Consider the following 23,221-nt stretch of genomic DNA (forward strand, 5'->3'; position numbering starts at 1 on the left):
AGCCGACACATACTTTTTGTTTTGATTTCTAAAGATTTGTTTATTATGTATACAGTGTTCTGCTTGCATAGATGCCTGCATGCCAGAAAGGGTGCAGGATCTCATTATAGATGGTTGTGAGCCATCATGTGGTTTCTGGGAATTGAACTTAGGTCCTCTGGAAGAGCAGCCAATGCTCTTAACCTCTGAGCCACCTCTCCCAGTCTTGTTTTTTTTGTTTTTGTTTTTTTTTTTTTTAATAACACCCCTCTGTTGTCCATGCTAGCCTCAAACTTGATCTTCTTTTCTTAATGTGAGCTTACAGGCATGTACCATAGTGCCCTGTCTCTCACCCCAATTATATAAAGGAGTTATAAGCAAAAGAAATGGCTTAGTGGTCAAGAGCACTGGCTGCCCTTCCAGAAGACATAGCTTCAGCTCCTAGCACCCACATGTTGGCTCAGCACCATCTGTGACTCCAGTTTCAGGTCTAGGGTCCTCTTCTGGCTTCTGCAGGCACCAGGCAAACACAGAATTTTTATATACATACAGGCAAAATACTCATACACATAAAATAAAAACTAAAATGCACAACTCTGAGACACTTATTGAGATAATAGTTGACATGACTGGGATTTGCTTCAAGTAGTCTGGGTAGGAGAGGAAGAGGAAGCATATTAGAGTGAGGTAGATCCAACAGGACTGGATCTGGGTTGATAGTTATTGGGGCTGGCTGGTTGGGAGAACACATGAAGGCTTTTTTGTTCTATTCTGTTCTGTATGTGCACATGTGAATGTATAGGGTGGAGGTCAATGTAAGAGGAGGGAGTCTTCCATTATTGTTCTCACTAACCTTTGGTGAGTGTCAGGAGTCCTCCTGTCTCTGACTCCCTGGCAGGAGGATTACAGACCTGCACATCAAGCTTCTTACATGGGTGCTGGTGATCCAAAGTCAGGTTCTCATGCCTACTAAGCCATTTCTCTAGCACCTGCTCTGTACATCTTCTTCCTTATTAAAAACAAATATTCCAGTGTCATTGGCTTATGAGTGCCAGGGGTTCCCTGATTGTTGTTTCTTTGACAGTAATTGGGACTGAACCTGGTGCTTCACTGACACAAAGCGCCCTATCACTGAGCTTTCTCTCCAGCCTTGTTTCTTGCTTTAAAAAACATTAAAGTTTTATTTTGTTGAAGATTTTCACTTTGTGTGTATCAGTGTATTTACATGTTTTGCCGGCAGGCATGCATGTGCATCGTGTGCATGCCCTTAGCAGTCACAGAATGGTGTTGAAGCCCCTGGAACCAGACAGACAGCTGTGAGCCACTGTGTGGGTGGTGGGACCCAACACATGTCCTCTGCAAGAGGAGCCAGCACTCTGATCCCTCCCTCCCTCCAGTTCCTAGATTTTAAATTTTATTATTGCGTATGATGTGGCAAGGTGGATAGATGGGGCATGCCTATGACATGGCACGTGAATGGAGGTCAGAGGACAACTTTGGGAGTTGGTTCTGGATTTTCACCCACCTTATGGGTATCAGAGATCAAATTCAACTAGACCGGGTGGCAAGTGCCTTTACTAGGCTGAAACATTTCACCAGCCCAAGGCCTCATCAGACTTTCTATCCTCCTGCCTCAGTCTCCTGAGTAGCTGGGATTCCCTTACCTCCATATTCTCCTGCTGTAGCCTGGCACTGTTCAACCTGACCCTTGTTAGGTCAAAACCTAGGAGGAAGAAATGAACTTCTTTTAGGAGGGAGTGACCTATAGCTTTGGTGCTTTTTAGCTTGAAGCTGGGACAAATTCATAAACTTGCCAGCCTCCTCCATCACATTTCACACGTCACTAAGGTACCTTGAGGAGAGTACACTCCATGTTCCAGGAAGAAGGATGAACACAGGGAGTCATTTTAACACCGAGTAACCTGTGGTTTCTCTGAATTGCCCACTTAACCTAGACACAAGCTAAGTTTCATCATGGCAGTTTGGTGCTTGAAGACTTAGAAATTCCATGCACCTGGAAGGCCCAGGGCTGCCTTTCACAGGCAGCTAGACTTCTCAATGGATGTTTAAAGACATAAACATTACTAGACTAGATAGGTACTTTCCAGGGGCCAAAACCGTGTGTCCATTCCCCAGCCACTAACATCCCAAGACAAAGTCCACACTCATCGTAATACAAAACCATTTAATTCTAAATCAAATCACTTTCACAACAGTGAAAATCAGTGGCTGGTCAAGGTATGCTGCCTTCCGTGTTCCCATTTTCTCACTGTCCCTGTCCATGGGGGTGACAGAAAGGTAAAGGCTGAGGACACAGCAAACACAGAAGGGAAAGCTGCCCTGGCCATGGGACAAGTGCTGAGCCTATAGAGGAAGAGCCCACAAATGAGAGGGGACTCCCACACTGGCTCTCCTGCCTCAGCTGCTGGCAGGTGTGTAGCCCTGTAATGTTCACAGAGGGCACATGGCTATCACAGCTGTGCTATGCATGCCCTGGATGCCTTTGCTGAGTCCACACCTGGGTTCAGTCCATTTCACCAGATTTCAAATGATTTGCTCCACTAACAACTCTTCTTTCATTTATTCTGGAAACTCATTTCTTTTGTGTTCATTGGCTTAAGTTTTCCCTCTACTACTTAGGGCTATACTACAACTGAGGGATCCTACCAATTCTCTCTGGAACAGAGATACTCCAGGGGCCCCTGTAACTGGGGATTTCCAAGTGACAAAGAATATTTAAAATCTGTCAGGCACACTATAAAGTTGGTGGCTTATTCTTACCAGCTGGATTTGCCAAACCACCCTCCTACTCAATACTTCATACTGTATCCATTTCAACACTAACACTGGCATTGGCAGGTGGGTACTGTGCAGTGAGGAGGAGGGCTCTCTCACCATCCTCAAAGTCTAGAGTCCCATAGATTATAGTTACATCTAGAAAAATCACCCGGCAAGGCTTTCTCCTAGTTTCTGGTTATTGCTGGGGCACCGGGTGCTGCAAAAGTGAACAAAAGGACCCAGTAGAGGCTTATCTTGCTGCCCTGCCAAGGTCTCCGGGAAGATGAAGCAGAGCAAGAAGATGAAGGTAGAGCAAGAACCATCTCAGCAGGTGAACTATTCTGCCTGGCACCACATGCCCATAATTAGACTCAGAGGAAGCAGCTTATAAAGTTCAAGAACAAATCCATGTGAGAAGAATTAGAAAGGAAGACCACCCTGTATCACTGTGACCCTTTACATTTACATGCCGTTTGCTTGCTCAGGAGCCTTGTGTGTCCCAGGGCTCAGCACACACTCAGGGAGTTTTCAGGTAAATCCATCAAGCCAAACCAACATCAGGAGCAAGGTTGTAATGAGAGTCCCAGCCTCCTTTAAGAAGGACAATGGCTTCTGAAGATGGTTGTGTTCTATGTGCAGCTGGGCTGACCTGAGAAAGTCTCCAGTTTCCCTGGCAAGTTCTGAGAGAATTACCCAGGTATCTACAGCGTAGGGGAGAGAGGAAGGGGCTACTGTCCTGCTGTTCCTGCATCAAAGCTCTGAAGCAGAGTGGTCAGTCTGAATTCAGCAGTATTCTAGAGGAGAAAGCTGATGGGAAGTCTGAGCCAAGTGACACCAGGGATAATCTATACCCTAAACCAGGAGGTCATTCAAGCTGCTTCCTAGGCCCAAGACACTGAACAAGGCCCTGAGCCAATCAAAGACCACAGTCTCTGGTAAGGTCACACAGCATCTTCAGCGGCAATTCTGACTTTCTTGGGCAGTCATTCTTATGTCTCTGCTGAGGAAGGGGAGGCAGGAAGGCAGACAGAGCTGCACTGGGATCTGGAAGGGAACCCCTCGGTGCAGGGGGTGGAGGCTACTTACCAAGGGGCATTTGTATACACCAGGAAATTAAGAACAAGAAATCACCAGAATAGTGAAAATATGTAGCAGAGACATTTAAGAAGGAAAGATAAATTGGCTTAGTGATAAATTCCAGCTTGATTCCCGCCTCCAGCGTGAAGGTGAACTGTGACTAATACTGCCCGTCTTTAAGGAAGGAAGCTGCTTTCCTGGTTATACTTTCTTCAAACTCCAATGGACATCATGAAGGGAATCACCAGGGATCTCAGAGCAAACACAGTTTAAAAGTTGGGGGCAGGGAAGGTTGTGAGCAGGCAGAAGTGTTGCTCTCTGTCCTGCACAATAAAGCTTTGAAGTTCACTGCCAAAAAAATAAAAATAAAAAGATGAAAGTAAGTTTCTGTAAATACCATTTGGTTCATCCCTTCATTTTTGTAATATAAAGTTCTGGTGAAAGAAACTGTTTCACTCTTCCCATATCTTCCCTGTGTGGAGCTGAGACCTGCTGAGAGTCTGGACCAGGACTTCACTTGTCACCCGTGTGAGGTTGACTCAACACAAGACCTGAGGTTATAGAAGGGTTTTTACAGCAGTGGTGAAACTGGGGGTTCCTCGCCAACTGGTTTTGAGTTCCAAAGCTCTAATGGAGAAGCAAGACTCTTTGATGTGTTTCTGACCCTTGATTCCAGGGGTCGGGATTAAACAAGTCAAACACAGGAGTGTGTAGCATATCACCAGTCCAGAGGTGCTGCTGTAGATGCAAACAGGTCCTGTATTAGGCGATCAGGAGCCAGAACATGATCACCAGGGCTACAAACAGGAAGAGGCGTGACAGGAACTGCTCATCCACGTACTGGGGTGTCCCAGGGACAGCTAGAGACAGGAGGAAGAGACTTGTCAGAAGGCTATAGCTGTGCATGATGCCCATTGGCCAAAAGTGGAGAGAATGAATTTTTATTTCTTTATACAAATAGAATCCTGCACAATAAAAAGACTCCCACACTTCAAACAATAGAAATCAAAACAAAAATAAGCAAAATACTACAGTGAGGCCTTGATCTCCAGTGATCTCAGAGTTGTTCCAGCACATGTACATGAGCCCATGGGTTATCACGAAACTCCCACAGGGAACATAGCCCCTCTACCCTGTCCTCTCTGTGCTGTACCACATGCATGATATTAGTTGGCAGTTCTCGTTTTTAAATCATTGGAAGCAAAGTATGGGCCCCTGAGACTATAAGGGCGCATACACAAGCAGTACCACTCTCCTGCCTCTCTGCACACTATTCTAGAAGGCTCTGCATAACAGCCAAGGTTAATCTTCATGGAAACTGAGGGTTCCATGTGTATGAGTTCACTTGTGCTCCAGCAACAGCAGCGGTGGGAGGGCCCGGCAGGTCTCATAGCAGCCTGGAGGACCACGGTGTTGGAGGCCTCTGGCTTGCATCCTCACATGGGTTCCTCTGGGCCTGCTGCCTGCCCTCCTACCCCTCTCTCCCCCTCACGTTCTACCTTCCCTTTTCTTCTCTCCCCCTCTTCCTTCTTTCTTCTTCTTCATGTGTGTATGCTTGTGTGTGTACAGGTGGGTGCACACCTATCTTGTGTGCCTGTTTTTTTTCCAGAAGAGAACCAGGACCAGGAAATCATATGGCAAGATAAGAGGGAGAACTGGGTGAGAACCTCTGCTTTTAGAAAAGCTGCTAGTTAAGAGTTCTCTGCCCGGCAGAGGGAGGAAGGTGACGGAAATCCTATCTAGGCTGTACAAGTTGTACCAAACACGACAAAGGAAAACTGACAGAGCCCAGTGGAGAAATCCAGTCTGAACACTGGACCAGGCTAGAAAGCAGCAAGCAAGTCAGAAGTTCTTGCTGCTTCTGTAAGGATCTGTCTTTCCTTTAACGAAAATCACATCCTGCCCTTTGGGGTCCTGTTCTTCTGAGAAAACAAGGTGAGAACAGCAGAGCAACATGCTAGACAGATAAGATATGGAGTAGTACCCCAGTATCTTGTGGGGTTGAATGTCATTCCCTCATAGTTGGATGCTCTGACAAACTCATGGAGGCAGGCAAACAAGAGGTTTATTGCCTATGTCCAAGAAACTGGATGAAGCAGGGAACAGCTCTGATGATTTCTGAATGAGTTGCCATATTCAGAGCGTTAAGTTCCTGACCACACTACACTGGTCACTCCTGTTCCTCATACTGTATGCAGGGCCCAGAAAGCTCCAATGACTTTAAGCAGGGCTCGACTGACGATGACATCTTTTATAGGTGCCAAAGCATGGGTGGTGGCTTAAGCGTCAGAGGGTAATAGAGTACAGCACACACCTCTGAATACAGCTGTTACAGACAAGTGGCTGAAAGGAGAAATACAGCAGCAGGTGACAGATACAAACACAGTCCCCAAATCTCTAAGGTTTGGTATCAGTCCCATCTTGTGTTCTGAGAAATACCAGGGGACAGAAAGCCTTAACATTTCATTACTCCCTTGCCCAAAATGGTCAAAGTGTGTGTGGAGTACATGTGAAGGATTAGGCTTTTCGTTAGTAGGTATCATTTATGATTTGTAATTCAATGATCATGAGCTATGTCTTGGAAGCATCACTTGGACTGCAGGTGATGAGCCCTCAGTTTGTAAATAATATGAAGCACCCTTAATGTGCCTAATGCATGGCAAATGCTCAGAGTCACTGGTGAGTGTTTGATATGCAAAGAACTTAAGAGGCTTTGGAAAGTCCGATATGCACGCAGTGACAATGATCTGCAGCTCCTATACTGCTGAATTCCAAGCAGATTTCAAGCAGAATATGCTCCTGATTTAAGGAAATGGGGCTTACCTGGAGGAGGCCGTCCATCATTTATGTTAAATGCTGTGGCAAATATCCCAAATGGAAATGCTCCGATTCCAAAGGACATTTGGAAGCCACCATCTCCAAATCCAAATCCTTGAAATCCCTGTGGAGAAGAGCAGTTAATAAAAATAAGCACATCTCTCAAACAATGTCTTATATCATAGCACATATGTGGTACCCATGTTTCTTTTTGTCCCTCTGCCACAAACTAAGGCCTTAGCCCCAAAACAAAGGCACTCTGGAGGCACCTCTGACCTTCCAGCCTTAGCTTCAAGCTAGAGAGCTATAAATGGTCCAAAAAGGGCCCACTCTGACTAAAAATGAAACACACTGATGTCAGGGTTTATACAGGTTTTTGTTTTGTTTTGTTTTGTTTTGTTTTAAGTTTTTCCAGTCAGGGTTTCTCTGTGTAGGCTTGGTTGTCCTGGACTCATTTTGTAGATAAGGCTGGCCTCCAACTCAAACTTACAGAGTCTCTGCCTCCCAGAGTGCTGGGATTACAGGTGTGTGCCACCACCACGCCCATCTGGCTTAAGTATTTTTCCAGGATTCCATATTAGCTGATAAAATTTACTACATGTTATTTAGAAAGCACAACTGGCAAACAGTCCTATGCCCAAATGCAAAGGAGCATCACAATAGGCCACATATTATTTGCAATAACAAAAAAAGACCCTTTATTGGTCAATATCAGCAAAACAAAATCTTCTAACACATTCTCCAAGGACACTGGTGCTTATTTATGCAACAAGACAGGAAACCTCTTGTGACTTAAGTTCTCAAGCTGTTTAAACCCCTGTATAAGATAATATATAAATATGTTGTCAAAATATGGGTTTTTTTCCTAAAGACTTCAGGGGCTGTGAATGTGGCTGAGTTGGTAGAGTACTTGCCTAGTATTCATGAAGCTCTGGGTTCAAGAATACAAAGCATTTGATCCAAAGCACTGCATAAATTGGGCAGGGTGGCATATGCCTATAATAGCAGCACTCACAAAGTAGACATAGGAGGATCAGAAGTTTTCAGGCCATCCTCAGGTACATAATGAGTACAAGGTCAACCTGGGATACATGACATGAACTTGTCTTTAAAAAATTATTTTAAGCTAAATGGTGGTAATTGGATAATTAGTTCCCTAACAGCCTGGTCTATAGAACAAGACTCAAAAAAACAAAAACAAACTCAAGTAAAAACAGAAACAAAACACAAAATAAAGCAAAGCACACAAACACACACAAATTTTCATGTCACGCTGTTGAGAATATAAACATGTTTTTGTTTTGGTCCCAAGTGTGGGATGTGGGACTGATTCAGATGGTCAACAGCAGCAGACTATTTGCCTCATGCGGGCTCTGAGAGGAGCTCTTTGCCAGCTGCAGAAAGTTTAAATCAGAGGACTCTGGAGAGAGAATAAATGCCAGAGCCCAGAGAATGTGGAGCTCTGGGAAAGAACTAGGCTGCTCCTGTTCCCCCATCAGCTCCTGTTGTTGTTGTTGCAGTGAGACAAGAAGTTGAGATCTCCTGAAACAAGGATTGGACTGGCTCCAAGGAACCTGATGACCCTAACCAACAGAAAGCAGCTAAGAGAACTGCACCCCCTTTCCCACTAACCCTTTCTCTCTCCTACCTGGTGTTGGGGTGTTGGAAGGGATTGGGGAGGAGTAGGGAGAAAAAGATAAAAGAAAAACAAATAATAAAAGAGCTTTAAAAAGAAGTATGCCAATATCATGTAAAATTTTAAATATTTAAAGCAATTTAATTTTTTTTTCTGATTAATATAAAACCTGGGTATTTTATTGTGGTCTTAGCTCCTGGAAAATTGGGACAGAGAAAAGAGAAATATATACTGATACAAGAAAAGTCAGAGATCATCCCAAATAGCTGCTGTCAGTAGTTTGCATACCAGCCTTAGTTTCTTCCACAAACCTGTCTGCCACACATTCTCTTTCCCAAGAATGGGCTTAGTAGAGCAATTAACTCTGCTAGTAAGCAGCTCCTCTGAGGACAAGGTCTCCTGGCATTCAACACACAAATCCAGCCTTTCCTTTCCTTCTCCCACTCTGACAGCATCTCACTAGGCAGCTGAGGCTGACCTCAAATTTGCAATGCCCCTGCTTTAGCCTCCTGAATGTTGGAATTACAGATGCGTACCTCCAAGCTTATGTTTAATTCTTACATTAACATTTTATAGTAGACTAAATTTGGCCAATCTGATCTGAATTTTCAAACTTTAAGAAAAATATATTGTTACTGCGTCTAGGTGTTCCTATGTGTATTACACATGTGTCATGGTGCATATGTCGTCAGAGGACAACTTTGTGGAATCAGTTCTTTCTTCTCACCTATGTGAGTTCTGGGGATTGAACAAAGGTCACCAGGCTTTCATGACAGGAGCCCTTACCGTAGAGCCAACTTGCTGGCCCTAAACATTCACACTCTTAATCACTGTGTACAACTTGGAAATTCTTTTCCTTCCTTTGGACCTCTGGTGAGTTCTTTAGAACAAAGAATAAAATAATGGAAAGATGGGGGAGGGAGGATGATAGGCATGGTGACACGCGCCTTTACTCTCTGCACTTGGGAGACAGAGGCAGGTGAATTCAAGGCTGCTCTACACATTTAACTTCAGCAAGAAAAGACAGGGCTTCATAATGAGACTTTAAAAAGGAAGAAAAGAAGGAAGAAAGGAAGGGAGGGAGGGAAAGAAAGGAAGGAAGGAAAGGAAAGGAAAGGAAAAGGAAAGGAAAGGAAGGAAGGAAGGAAGGAAGGAAGGAAGGAAGGAAGGAAGGAAGGAAACAAGGAAACAAGGAAGGAAGGAAGGAAGGAAGGAAGGAAGGAAGGAAGGAAGGAAGGAAACGAACGAACGAACGAACGAACTAGACTAGTGCCCTTGTCCACAAGGGCCAAAGCCTCTGGCCTGAGGTTTCTAATTTCTTCTGGTTGGAAATGCTGCTTGAGCAAGCAGAGCCTTAGAAGGTAAAGGGCAGCTGTCTAGCAGTCAACAGCAGGACTTCATTAGCACCCAGATTGGGTTTTGGCTCTGTTTGTGCCCCTGGGCAGAAACACTACACATATCTGTCCCTTAGCTACCCTTTACAGGGATTTATAAAAGGCTTAAGGGAGATCAGGCACACAAACTCTTTTGGTTGGTTGTTTTTTTGTTTTGTTTTGTTTTCTGTGTAACAAGAACCCTGGCTGTCGAGGATTCACTATGTAGACCAGGCTGGCCTTGAACTCAGAGATCCTTCTGTCTCTGCCTCCCAAGGCTGGGATTAAAGGTGTGCACCACCACCACCCAGCAAAATTCTTAACATATAGTTTTTCTACAATGTCATTCAAGAAGTGTTTACTACTGGCCAGGCAGTGGACCTGACACTCTGCCTCAAAATACAAAAGAAAATAAAAAGTAAACAATAAAAAACCAATCCGACAGAGGTGGTGCATACCTTTAACGAAAGTACCTGAGAGGCTGAACTCAAGGCCGGCTGTATATGGAAACCTTTTCTCAAAAATAAAGACAAAAATGGCTGAAGAGGTGGCTTAATAATTAAGAGCATGGCCTGCTCTTTCAGAAACCAGAGTTCAGTTCCAGCACCCACTCAGGCAGCTCACAATCACCTGTAACTCCAGAATCCAGGGATCCCACGTCCTCTTCTGGCCTCCACAGAGAACACCCTCACATATGCATAAATAAATGATAAAATTATTAAAAAAGCTAGAATTTGAACAAACACCCCTCTAAAACATAAGATTAAGAAAAAAACCACCATGACATTTTGAAGATTCTTTGTTTAGACTATCATGAAATATACTGCCAAAATTAAACTTGAAACCAGTTAACAGAATAGTAAGAGGGACATAGAATTAAATATAGGCTGCAGACATGGCTCCATGATTAACAGCACATGCTGTTCTTGCAGAGGACCTGAGTTCAGTTCCCAGAACCATGGTGGATAGCTCAAAATGGCCTTCAACTCTAACTTCACTGGAATATGATGCCTAGCTTCTTACAATCATGAATATACCCACTACACCCAGAATTCATAATAAAATTAAAAGAACATATGGTATATAAATGAAGAGAACTGTAGAAAGTAGTATATAGTTGGTTCTAAGACTCTAACAGTTCAGGTACATAATTTCCTTTCAATTTTCATTAAGGTTTTAAATTTTCTAATTAATTTTTTTGAGACACTTTCATGTATTCCAAGCTGGCACTGAATTCACTAGGTAGCTATAGTGGTTTGAGTAAGAATGGCCCCTATAGGTTCATATTTGAATGCTTGGGCCCCTAGTTTGGTGGAACTGTTTGGCAAAGGTTAGGAGGTGTGGCCCTGCTGTAGGAGGTGTCACTGGAGCTGGGTTCTGGGGTTTCAAAAGACTGAGACATTTCCAGTTAGCTCTCTCTGCTCCCTGCATGTAGATAAGGATGTAAGTTCAAAGCTACTGCTCCAATACCACGCCTGCCTGACTGCTACTATGTTCCTGGCCATGAGCTACACTCCTAGCCCTCATTAATATTTTAATACAAAACTGCTATTTGAAAAATGACTAAAATTTTGTTTAAATGTGTACATATTTTGAGCCAGTAAGTATAAGAATTTATTATAATAAAATAATTGTGATTCTGCACAAAACTGCGTGTGTTTCAAACAGCAAAGGCAATAAGCGCGTGTCCTATAATATATGCCATTACATTCGGTCTATACAACTGAACGTCAAATGCTAAATGTCGTGACTGTGAGCCTCAGCAACGTCTTAAACTGCACTGTTAAAATTCTCCAACCCTCACGGGTACATTCCATGAAGGCAGAGGCCATTTGCTAGGTTAGCCGATAAATTACCACTGCCATAGTAATTACCAAGGCACATTAAGGCACTTAAGATGAACATTTAAGAATTATAAAACAATGTTGTGGGGCTCAGTGGTTAAGAGCACCGTCTGCTCTTAAAGGACCCGGGCTCAATTCCCAGCACCCACATGGCAAACAACTGTCTGTAATGCCAATTCCAAGGGATCTGACACCTTCACACTAATAGACATAAAATAAAAATTAATTAAATTAAAAAAACCAATATTGTACATATTTTTTTTAATTGTAAAAAAGTCAAAAACTAAAAGTAAGCCAGGCATGGTGGCCTGTTGTCTATAATAGCAGCATTACATAGCCTAAGGCAGAAAGATCATGAGTTCCTGATCAACCTGGGATACGTAGTGAGACTCTATCTCAAAAATCCAATAATCAGGCTGGTAAACCAATCTGGCAGTAAGGAGCTGGTCATGAATCCTAACATGCTAAGTTCCATCTCCAGAGTCCACGAAGCAAGAGGAACTGACTCCCCAAAATGTCCTCTCACCTCAACACATAGGGCCCCCATAGGCACACAATAATAATAAAGATTAATTTTTTAAAAAAATCTAAAAAATATGTAAATGCATAGTCAATAAGCACACATAACACACACACACAGTAAAGGAAGATGAGAACATAGGCCCAAATGCTTCCAGTGGCCATCTCTGGATGAGTGGTCCTAGGATTTCCCTGTTTGCCTCCCTGCTTGCCTCCTGTCTGTACTTTATAAATTTTCCTTTACTTTTAGAACCAAAGAGAAAAACTGCAAAGTCAACAAGAAAATTTCAAAAGCCACAGGCACACTTCTAGAAGCTTTTCTCAGAATATTCCTTACCCCTCTATTTTCTGGCTCTGGCCTCTGGCCTTGAGGACGAGGAGGAGTCTTCTCTCTGAAAAGAAATGGTACAAAGTAAAGCCATGAGAAAATATTGTGAGTTTCCCCCCATGAGGACTGAACAACAGGGTTTGGGTCACTCTCCTGTTCAACATATAAAACTATGCTGGCGTAAACCAAATACTAACTCCATCTTTATTCAGAAAAAGCAGCTTGTTCTGAGAAAGCCAACAGACTGCACAGCTTTACCCTTACAACAGAGATCTTGGCCTACGGTTATGAAAAGGGGCCAGTTTTGCCTTTCCTGGGCCTACATGATATGAGCTCATGGGTGCCAGAAATCCTAACCCTGACAAAAACAAAGGATTGTAATTGTCAGCTGACAGGGTTAAGGTTCAAGCTCTCTCTAATCTGTCCCAATTAACTTTAGTTTGACCTCTATTACTTTTGGGCTAGTACCCCATACTATGTTTTACTTTTGCCTCTAGGTCTCAGGCCCTCCTATCACCCATCTCAAACAGCTTGACTGAGAGTTTATTTCACATTACCTCTAGTGATGCAACTAGTACTAATATTGGTGATAGAGCCCACTCTTGAGATGATAATTTCAGGAAAGATACAACCAATCACAATATACGGTGAAAGGATTAGTGTGTGTGACAGGGATATGGATGAGGGCAACTCACACGGAGAAGAAAGATCAATTCAAGGAGGGGACTTTAAGGCTTTCAGAAAATATGGGCAGGAATCCAGAAAAAGCTGCAGAAGTAGGGTGGTGGTTTGGGTGGAAGGCACAGAGCAAATATAACTGGGGCAAGTATAGTAGGACAAACCCCTTAAGAGAAGTTAAGTATGTCTGGTAGCAGGAGACGTGGGGTCAGGTGAAGTGCTAGAGAGAAAGACATTTTCCTGGAAAGATCCAGGTGCTAGGTCAAAAGGGACACCTACATCTCCATTTCTGAAATCCTAGCCCCCACAGAGCCATCCAGACTTCCTATTCCCTACCTCCCTCAACTCACACTCCCTGGTGCAGCAAACCTTGGGCTCCTGCTTCCTAGGCTGCAGGAAGCTTTCACAACACTGCAGAGTACCAGCCAACTGCTTGCCTGCTGGCAGATGACGCTGAGCAGCTACTTAAACAGGCCAGCAAGCAGCAGCTTGGCTCCTCTACTCTCTCAGGACCCACCCTTCCCAGGTGACTCTCATCTTGATCAAAATGCCTCAGAATCAAGCAGCCATCAGCATACACCAGTGTTAGAGTGCTAAATGGACATGAACTGACATCCAAGTGGGGACGTGGGTATCAGATGAAGTGAGTCTTTACCTGGGATCCTGCTGCCCAGTGCTGCCTCTGCCATACAGTGGGATGACCTTGTCCCGGCTGATTCCAGCTTTGCAAACCGGACATACTTGTCTGTTAGGTCTTGTCTCCAACCACTGCAAATGAGAGAAAAACACAAGATTGATCCAAAACTGCCCTGTCCTCAGTCAAGTGCAATGTGTGAATGTGGAGTCAGAGTCCTTAAAGTGGAAAAGAACAGTGGGAGTAGCCTGAGTTGGGAACCTTTAGAAACCACAGGCTGATCTCTATTTCTAGCACTGACAAATATTTACTGGGGATAAAAATCAAAATCGCCTTTAAATACCAGTAATTAAACAAATTTCTTTCTCTGTTACTCTCTTGGGACTATAAACAGCACAGAAGGAGGAGCTGCAAGCCTGAGGTCTCACAGGCAGGCTCCTGGTGTGAACAGAACCTCACTTTCAGGATCAATCATACTATCATTATCCTGTTTTTCTTTCTGTGACTTCTCATTTTTCTTAAAAATATGTATCTTATTTTTAATCATGGATATGTCAGCGAGGGCAAAGGCATGTGCAAACAAATATGTGTGCTCTTGGACGCCTGAAGTGGAAGCTGGAGCTGGAGTTACAGGTAGTTGGAGCATGGGTACTGGGGACTGAACTTGGGTCCTCTGGAAGAGCTATACATGCTCTTAACTGCTAAGCTGTCTTTCCATCCCCAAATTCTCATTTTTATAGCATTTCTCCAACAATGGCATAACCTGACATCAGCATTTGTATGTGTTAATCATTTTGGGGTCACTTATATGACCAGGGATTTGTGTTAAGGGATAGATTTTGCTCCTTATCTAAACTTTATTCATGTTTTATTTAACTTTGCTAAAAAAAAAAAAAAAAAAAAAAAAAAAAAGAACAAAAATTATTTTTTAAATGTTGTACTTGTATTTTTTCCCTTTTCTTTTTAGGCAGAGTTTCATATATTTGAAGATGATGCTCAACTTTTAATCCTCACACCTTCTGGGGCTGGAGAAATGGCTCAGAGGTTAAGAATACTGGCTGCTCTTCCAAAGATCCTGAGTTCACTCCCCAGCAACCACATGGTGGCTCACAACCATCTATGGTGAGATCTGGTGCCCTCTTCTGGTGTACAGGCAGAATGCTGTATAAATAATAAATAACTCTTAAAAAAAAATCCTCACACCTTCTGTTTCCTAAGTACAGGGATTACAGGAGCATGCCACCACACCTAACTTATGACTAATTTCTGGGCATTATTATAAGGTTTCTTTTCTTTACCTTTATTTATTTTTAGTACTAGGGATTAAACTCTAAGAGCACATAATAAGTATACATACTATGGATGAACTATGCCCCAGCCCCTCAATATTATTTTAGGATGTACACTGCAGCTCTAGACATGAAGAGGCGACAAAACTCCAGGGATACAGAAATAGCAGCATTTCATGATTTTATATCCTACATTCTCCACTTGCCAATAGCTCCAAAACCTGAGTTACATGATCTTCCAGAGATCACGCCAATATATTCTGCTGTTTATTCTTCCAGGTTTGTTTGAGTCAGAATATTCATCCCTAGTTCCCTCTTCTTTCTCCTAAAACCGAGCTTTCTAGTCCCTGCCCCCACCCCTAAGCCACCTAGCAGTGTGATGCACTTCTCACAACCATGGTGATGGTTATTGTGACTGACATTCACATCCAGCTGCCAATGCCAGGCCCAGTTCTTAGTGAACACTAACTGGTTTTCATAGTAAATCAAAACAAGGAAAACAGACTTTCCTCCTCTGCAAAAGCTATTCACACCAAAAAGTTCATCTCTCCTCAACAATGTCAAGGTCTCAGGAAAGAAAAGTGTGCTGATAGGAAAGGAGCTACCTTTTTATTAAGCCAAGATTTATTTTTATCTTGGGGTGTGTGTGTGTGGTGAACCCACAGAGGTGTGGGAGCCCCTGGAGCTGGAGTTCTAAGTGCTTGGAACTGAAATTGGTCCTCTGCAAGAGCAGTAAGCATTCTTAACCACTGAGCTGTCTCTCCACCTCAGAAGTTAGCTGAGGATGTGGCTTAGTTAGCAGATCAATCGCATAGCAAGCAGAACATCCTGGGTTCCCAGCACTACAGGAAACGGGCATTGTGGCAGAAGGATTTCAAGGTCATCCTTAACTACATAATGAGTTTGAGCATATAACTTATGATACATTTGATTCTGTCTTAAAACAAACAAATTTTTAAAAAGGATCCAAAATTATCAAACCCAACCCATCTGCAAACAAGTCACTGAAACAGAGAAAAGTGGTGTAGCCAAGGCCACAATGGCTATTGGCAGAATTAGAACTAACTTAGGTATGAAAAGACCTCATTACATCAAAAACCTGTGGGGGCAGGTGTATAAAAAGGGCAACTGAGCCCAGAAGCAAGGGAGATTGCAGTTTCTGACAGCAGTCCCCTGAGATGAGGGCCGTCTTGTGCAACTCTAGCTGATGAAAGACAAAGTAAAATGAAGTACAGCTTACCTGATGTAAACACGGCCAACTACCAGAGTCCCCAGGGCGGCCAATCATCAGGAAGGAAAGCAGGAAGAAGGAGAAAAATGCTTCCATTAGCAGAAATACTCCATGAGTAAGGAAGGGACATCAGAAGGGGGTAACTTGGGTGCTGTAACCCCAGTGAAGCTTCATCACACGATAGGAAAAGGTAGGGAGGGCTGAACTGGGTTTGGAGGCACACATCTGTAATCCAGCACTTGAGGGGCAGGGGCAAGGGCAGGGGAGGATCAGAAGTTCAAGGTCATCCTCAACCAGCAGTGACATTTCGTTTACAGGCTAGGTTACAGGAGACCCTGTCTTAAAACAATAGCAAAATGAAAAAAACAAAACAAACAAAAAAAGGCTAAAACAAGAGATTACGGACAAGACTCTGGTCTCCAGCCTGAACCCCACTAAAAAAACCCAGACCACCCAGGCACAACTTATCCACAGGTTAGTCTTTGAGATATTACAGGCTCAGAAGGAATCTAATACAAGTCAGGTATTTCCTGCAAGAAGTCAGCACTGTCATGTAACACATGACAACATGAAAGCACGCACATATTCGTGCACGTGCGCGTGCGCGTGCGCACACGCACACGCGCACACACACACGATATGCACCAACATCAGCAGGTTCATAGCCTCTTCAGGCTCACAAGTGATAGATGGATTCTCTATTATTTCAGATCTAATTTAACAAATTGCGCTTCTAGCAGGAAGTGGTTCAAAAGACCAGGCCTACTCAAAACATCTTTGTAATGGAAAGGACGGAGAGGCTAAATGGGAAAGAGGGTTACTTCCATCTTATAGAGCTGCTGCCCAATACCTCTTCCTTTAAACAAAAATTACTTATTTAAATACGGGGTTTCACCATGTAGCCCAGAATGGCTTCAGACTCAAGATCCTCTACCTCAGACTTCAGGGTACCAGGTTATTTTATTTATTTTTATGTGTATGAGTGTTTGATTACTTGTATGTCTATGGACCACATGTGTACCAGGTGTCCACAGAAGCTATAGGTTGTTGTATCCCCTGGGACTGGAGTTACAGATGGTTGTGAGCCACCACATGGATGCAAACCTAGGTCCGCTGGAAGAGCAGCTAGTGCTCTTAACCACTGAGTCACCTCCTCAGTTCCCTTCTGGGTACTAGGATTACATACAGGTGTGTGCCATACCCCTGGTTCCAGTGTCTTGTTTTTCAAAGGAGGAATCCCAGGTTTAGAAACAGTTAACTTACATCAGGACTAAAAACTCTCTTTTCTTTTTTTAAATTAATTGATTAATTAATTTTTTAAATGTACATTGGTGTTTGACTGCATGTATCTATGCGAGGGTGTCGGATCCCCTGAAACAGGAGTTACAGACAGTTGTGAGCTGTCATTTGGGTGCTAGGAATTGAACCCAGGCCAGAAGAGCAGTCAGTGCTCTTAACGGCTGAGCCATCTCTTCAGGCCCCTCTCTCTGTCTTTTCAATATTTAGCGCTGCATAAAAACCATGACATTATATCAGTTAAGGAAAGTTATTCAATTCCAGATTTTTAGTACTTCATTCTATTGTGGTAAGACAGTAAGTCAACAAATATCTTCTACAACTGTGTGGCAGCCACGGTGTCTCTCACACATCAAATGTCTTTCCAGATGAATAAAACCATGGCCTAAAAAGACAGTGCTTCTGTCAATCCCTGAAGGAGGCCAGCTTCACACAAATGCAGGATCCTAGACATAAGAGATGCTTGTATGTGAACCCAACATTGAGCTTCTGGCCACTGTAACCTCTCCAGAGTGCACCTCAAATCTCAACAAGACTCCACCAGAGCTCCCTCAATGTTCTAGGGGAGTTTGAATAAATGACCTTCCAAGCAAAGTTTGAGATTGTATTAAAGGTGGGATTCCAGAGGCACAGTCAAGAGGAGTGCTAGAATCTTAAGATCAGCCTGACCTACACCGTGATCCTGTCTCAAAAACCAACCAAATAAAAATAATAATGAAGATTCCTTCTTATGAAGCAACTACTAGGTGTCAAAGCGGAGCTGAGTTGATGGCCTCCAGGATGTATAACCATTTCTATTGTACAGAACAGAGGAAGCTGATGGACAGAGAAGACACAGATTTGCTAAGGACATACTACAGCCTGGACACATACTGCTTTGAATCTGTTCTTTCCAACTCTGCCTCTATTCTTCTGTTCTTGTTGTTTTTCGAGATCCTGTTACACAGGATTTCTCTGTGTAACAGAGACCTTGTTGTCCTGGACTCACTTTGTAGACCAGGCTAGCCTCAAACTCACAGAGACCTGCTTGCCTCTGCCTCCTGACATCCAGCTACCTCTATTCTTAATTCTGTTACTTTGGTCTATACAAAACAACAATTAGGGCAAAAAAAAAATCTTAAAAATAAAAACCTCTGTTCTAGGCTATCCATCAACAAATTTACCTTTTATACTGCTGAGAATTTAAACTCTTCCAAATACTGCTTTTTTTCACCATATTCCTGCACAAAAACATTAATCAGCTCTATGACCCCTGAGTTTGACTATCTGGTCCAGCCCTCCACAACCATTCTTATTTCTAACATACCCAAGCACCATCCAGGATTCTGCTGAAAGGAGGCCAATAGCCTCAGATGAACTCAGTGTACATGCCCACCTCTGGAAATTACCTGCTTTGGTATTGCACATACCCTTCATTTTATTTGCCTGTACATTCAAGGTTTTTCTCTATCCTTCAAAGTTCAGCTTAACATCTCTAGAGAAAATCAATCCCCACTCAACAGCAAGGGTTTTGGTAAGCACCGAGACTAGAAGGACACTGACATCGCTGCTTCATTTTATAACATACACATAAAATACAGAACAATTACAACCATAGCCAGCACATCCTTACTATTTGGGGTCATTTAATACTCAGAAATAAGAATGTAAAATGAGGCAGCGTGCATGTAAGCACCCTGTCTAAGGTCTTCCAGTAGGGAAGTGGCAGAGTCAAGACGTGGGTGGAAGTCTTGCTCTACCGTTCTTGCTCAAAACCAATGTGCAATCCTGTCTGTAGGCTCAACACAGCAAGTAGCAGTAAATGCTCACAAAATGGCATTACTACTGGAGAGACAAGAGGATGGACAGAGTGGGAACAAGATTTGTCCAAGGTTATCCAGACCTTACAGCAATAGAGCTGAGATAGAAACTGAGGCTTCTTGTCTCTTGGGTCTGAGTATATCAGAACTCAAAATGAGTAAAACATCTTCTACTCCAAACATCTGTCCAAAGTGAAACGTCTTCCCAGGGCCATAAACTTTCAAATTTGGTAGGGTTCCCACAGAGATGGCGGAGGGGTACTCACCAGAAGAGGTGGCCACACAGGCTGATGACAGCGTCCTTGGCTGTGTCCAGGCATATGTTGCACTCAAAGGTGCTGTCCTGCCCTCCACTCTCACCAGTGCCATTGCTGCTGCCACTGGGTCCTCCTGCACTGGAATTCTCAGTGGATGCAGAGGCCGAGGGCCCCTTACTTGCCATCGTTGCCTGCCAGCAAAGCTTTCAGTGAAGATTCTCAAGACAATCCTGAAAGGCAGAAAGCACATGACTGTCCACTGCTGCAGCTTACTTCCCCCAAATTCCAAGTCAACACCTCCATGGTCTCTCAGCTCTAAACTCTATGACTGAATTTGGGAGCAGATTTCCCAGGGACAGTAGCTGTGGGGCTATGTCCTTCTCATGAGTTGCTCAAGAACACGGCCCAAACACATCTCATAAAACACAAACTGCAAAAAAACAGAACAGTATCTAGAATGTTCTCAACAAAGCTCTCCTATATTCTCCTGTATTAACCACACAGATAATAAATATATGCTCCATTTTAATTCTGGACAATTTATGTTGCCTAGGAGAATAGAATCTACTTAAGACTGATTGGTATATGACAGAATATAAAGACATTTCTGTGACTAAAAGATTAGGATGCTTGGAGCAGCCAGATGATGATCTTTGATGTTTTCTGCCAGCTGGATACCACTTACCTTATTTTGACTAAATTTAATCAATACGCTTAAAGCTGTCCATCAGATACCACCCAAAGTCATCGGTACTCATGCTCTGGGCAATCCTGATCACGTCAGGAAACTGAAGCCTGAGTTAGCTACCTAGGTGACTAGTGTGGGTTTGAGACCAGGCCTTCTGGCCCACTATTTGTATTCACCCTACCAAATCACCATAGAAAAAGCTGGTTACCAATGGCCAGTGGAAACATATTATTGTTGACCACCACTTCTAAATCAAAGAACCAAGCAAAGACAATGAGATCCATACAAGGGACACCCACGACTTCCGAGTGCAATTAGGAACCTGTCAGGAGCCTCATCTGGTTGCCCGCATTATCCCAGAAATTAGAAGTACTTAATATTGGGTGGTTACCATAGTTAGAGAATAGCTTATACTCAGCCCAGCCTCCAGCTTGCTAGGAACCATACTTTTTCTTGGCCATGCTTTTCTCATGTAAAATGACTCACCACTGAGGTACCAGAAGACCACCTTGATTTCAGCTTCCAAATAAGAGAAGATGAAGTCCCAAAAGCTGGTTTTCTCAGATCAAGAAGCCTTCCACTGCAGACTTGAAGCTTGGGGCTCATGAGCATCTCTCACTACAACAGCAGCTTAGTGACTTGAGCAGGGAGAGAGGTAGGCTCTCTGCCACTTTTTCACTCAGTTACATCATTTTACGTGATGTCCCAGAAGGGCAGCTGGCTACTCACAGTCTTGCTAGCCTCATTTCCAAGATCTTCACCATTTATAATTGTGCATGTGTGTGGTGTGTGGTGCTAGGGAGTAAATGCAGGCCCTTACACACACTAGCTCGACAATAAGCACTCCATCACTGATATATACACATTCCCAAGCACCAGTGTTTTGTTTGTTTAAAAAAAAATCCTTTTTGAGATTTACATCATTTTATGTGTCCAACTGTTTTGCCTACAGGTATTTATGTATATCTATATATACCCAGAGGTCAGAAGAAGATATCAGGTCCCCTGGAACTGGAGTTAAGGATGGTTGTGGCCACCATTTGGGTGCAGGGAACAGAACTCAGGTCCTGTACAAAAGCATCAAGCAAGCACTCTTAACCACTGAGCCATCTCCTCAGTCACTTGCTTGTTGAAAAAAAAAATGTTTTAAAATTAAGAACTAACTTGGTATGGTGACACATGCCTGTAATATCAGTCACTGTGTTACATGACTGTGTCACATGATACATGCCTGTACTACCAGTCAATATTCTGGACATTCAGGGAATTGACAACTGAGAAAAAAAAAATCAGCCAAGCTGACCAAAAACAAAAACACATTTTACTTGGAAGTGTTTTTTTTGTTGTTGTTGTTGTTTTGTTTTGCTTTACATCCAAGGCTACACACAAAAACTCTGTCTCAAAAATCCTCCCTCCCTGAAAAGCGTCTTAGAAATGGCATGTTTAAACTGCTAAAGGATTAGAGATTTTATCACTTGATTTCAGAAAGTATGTCTTGTAAAAAAATTGATTGGGGGCCAGTAAGAGAGGTCAGCTGGTAAAGGCACTTGCTACTAAGTCTGACAGTCTGAGTTTGATTTCTGGAACCACATGGTAGAACCAACTTCAGTAATTTGTGTATGACCCCACACACCACACAAAAATAAATAAACATAGTTTAAAAATGAAAAAAGAAATTAATTGGGTACAGTCTCAGTCTCTGAGTAGTGTGAGGAAAGGAGTCCATTGTGCAGTACGGCAGAGGTTAACAATGTTTCCAAGGTCAATTCCAATCTGGGGTGGCCTGTCCAGCCTGGTCCAAAGGTTTATCTGGAGAAATAAATGTCGAAGGTCTAAAGAACAAAGGCCCGCCTGTTCCATTTTGTGCCTCAAACTAATGCTCATTTGTTTTATTTTTCCTTGGGTAATTTTGTTGGGTAAAACTGTATTATGTAACTTTTACAAAATTACTATCTGGGCCGGAGAAATGTCTCTGTCAGTAAAGGGCTACTATGTGAGCACTAACCATTGTGCTATCTTTCCAGCCCCCAGAAAATCTTTAAAGGTGGAAAAATATACCTATCTATATATCTAAGTCTCTAGATATGAGCTTGGTAATAATGACATATTTCTTAAATCCTTCAAAGTTATATAATTAATATTAAAAGTTTTAATTTTAGACAAGGGTCTCATTGCGCATCCCTGGCTGTCCAGGAACTGCCCAGACTCAAACTCATAGACCCAACTGCCTCTACCTCCCCAGCACTGGATTAAAGATGTATACAACTATACCCAGCTGTGGCACATTTTTAATATGTTGCTTTTGAAATCAGACCAGTATAGCAGTACCCCCGATTTCTACATTTTTCCCAATCCTAAAAAGCTTTAAGTTCAAGCTTTAACTCTGATACTTACTGGCCATGGTTTAAATTTCTTTTCTCTGGAACTAGACATGTAGACCATTTTGCAGAGTGTCTGCCTACAATGCATGAAACACTGGGTCTGATTTCTAGCACCACCTAAAATCAGGGATAATGGCACAGACCTATAATTCCAAAACTTGGGAGGTAGAAGCAGAGGATTGGAAGTTCAAGGATATTCCTGGCTACCCATAAGTATGAGGTCAACTCAGGTATATGAAATCTTATCTCAATAACTAAATTGACTAATTAATTTCCTTTGTACCCTGAAAAGTAAGTACAGGGCTACCCAGATCAGAGATCTGGAAGGCAAACCAATGTGGGAAGGACTATTGCCACAGATGCACCACTTATGATAAACCCATCCTACCTGAATCCAACAAGGCTCTGTCTGCATGGCTCCTGCTACCACTCACAGGCATGTGGGAAAAACTGGGGTAAAGACAAGTGTTAAAAGCCAGGCGCAGTGGCGCACATCTGTAATCTCAGCACTCAGGGAGGCAGAGGCAGGTGGATCTCTTAGAGTTTGAGGCTAGCCTGGTCTACAAAGTGGGTCCAGGACAGCTTAACCTACACAGAGAAACCCTGTCTCAAAAGAC

At 43.1% G+C, this 23,221-nt stretch overlaps 1 protein-coding gene across 3 annotated transcripts in view; it reads right to left on the minus strand.

The window, feature by feature from the left end:
• Nucleotides 1-2,150: 2,150 nt before the first annotated feature.
• The window catches only part of Rnf185 (ring finger protein 185), a 37,743-nt gene continuing 16,672 nt past the window's right edge, over nt 2,151-23,221 (minus strand). The window contains exons 1-7 of one of the 3 annotated variants that reach the window (XM_021652171.2): nt 20,710-22,339; nt 19,545-19,765; nt 16,193-16,211; nt 13,685-13,797; nt 12,361-12,415; nt 6,658-6,775; nt 2,151-4,694 (exon numbers count right to left, since the gene is read on the minus strand). In XM_021652171.2, the coding sequence (XP_021507846.1) occupies nt 4,597-4,694; nt 6,658-6,775; nt 12,361-12,415; nt 13,685-13,797; nt 16,193-16,211; nt 19,545-19,720 (579 nt within the window). In that variant the 5' untranslated portion in view covers nt 19,721-19,765; nt 20,710-22,339 and the 3' untranslated portion in view covers nt 2,151-4,596. Of the gene's footprint in view, nt 4,695-6,657; nt 6,776-12,360; nt 12,416-13,684; nt 13,798-16,192; nt 16,212-19,544; nt 19,766-20,709; nt 22,340-23,221 lie in introns of those variants that run through there. The other 2 variants (XM_021652162.2, XM_021652179.2) reach the window with 2 other exon arrangements.

Source organism: Meriones unguiculatus, chromosome 12, assembly GCF_030254825.1.
Source record: "Meriones unguiculatus strain TT.TT164.6M chromosome 12, Bangor_MerUng_6.1, whole genome shotgun sequence".
Classification (NCBI taxonomy): domain Eukaryota; kingdom Metazoa; phylum Chordata; class Mammalia; order Rodentia; family Muridae; genus Meriones; species Meriones unguiculatus.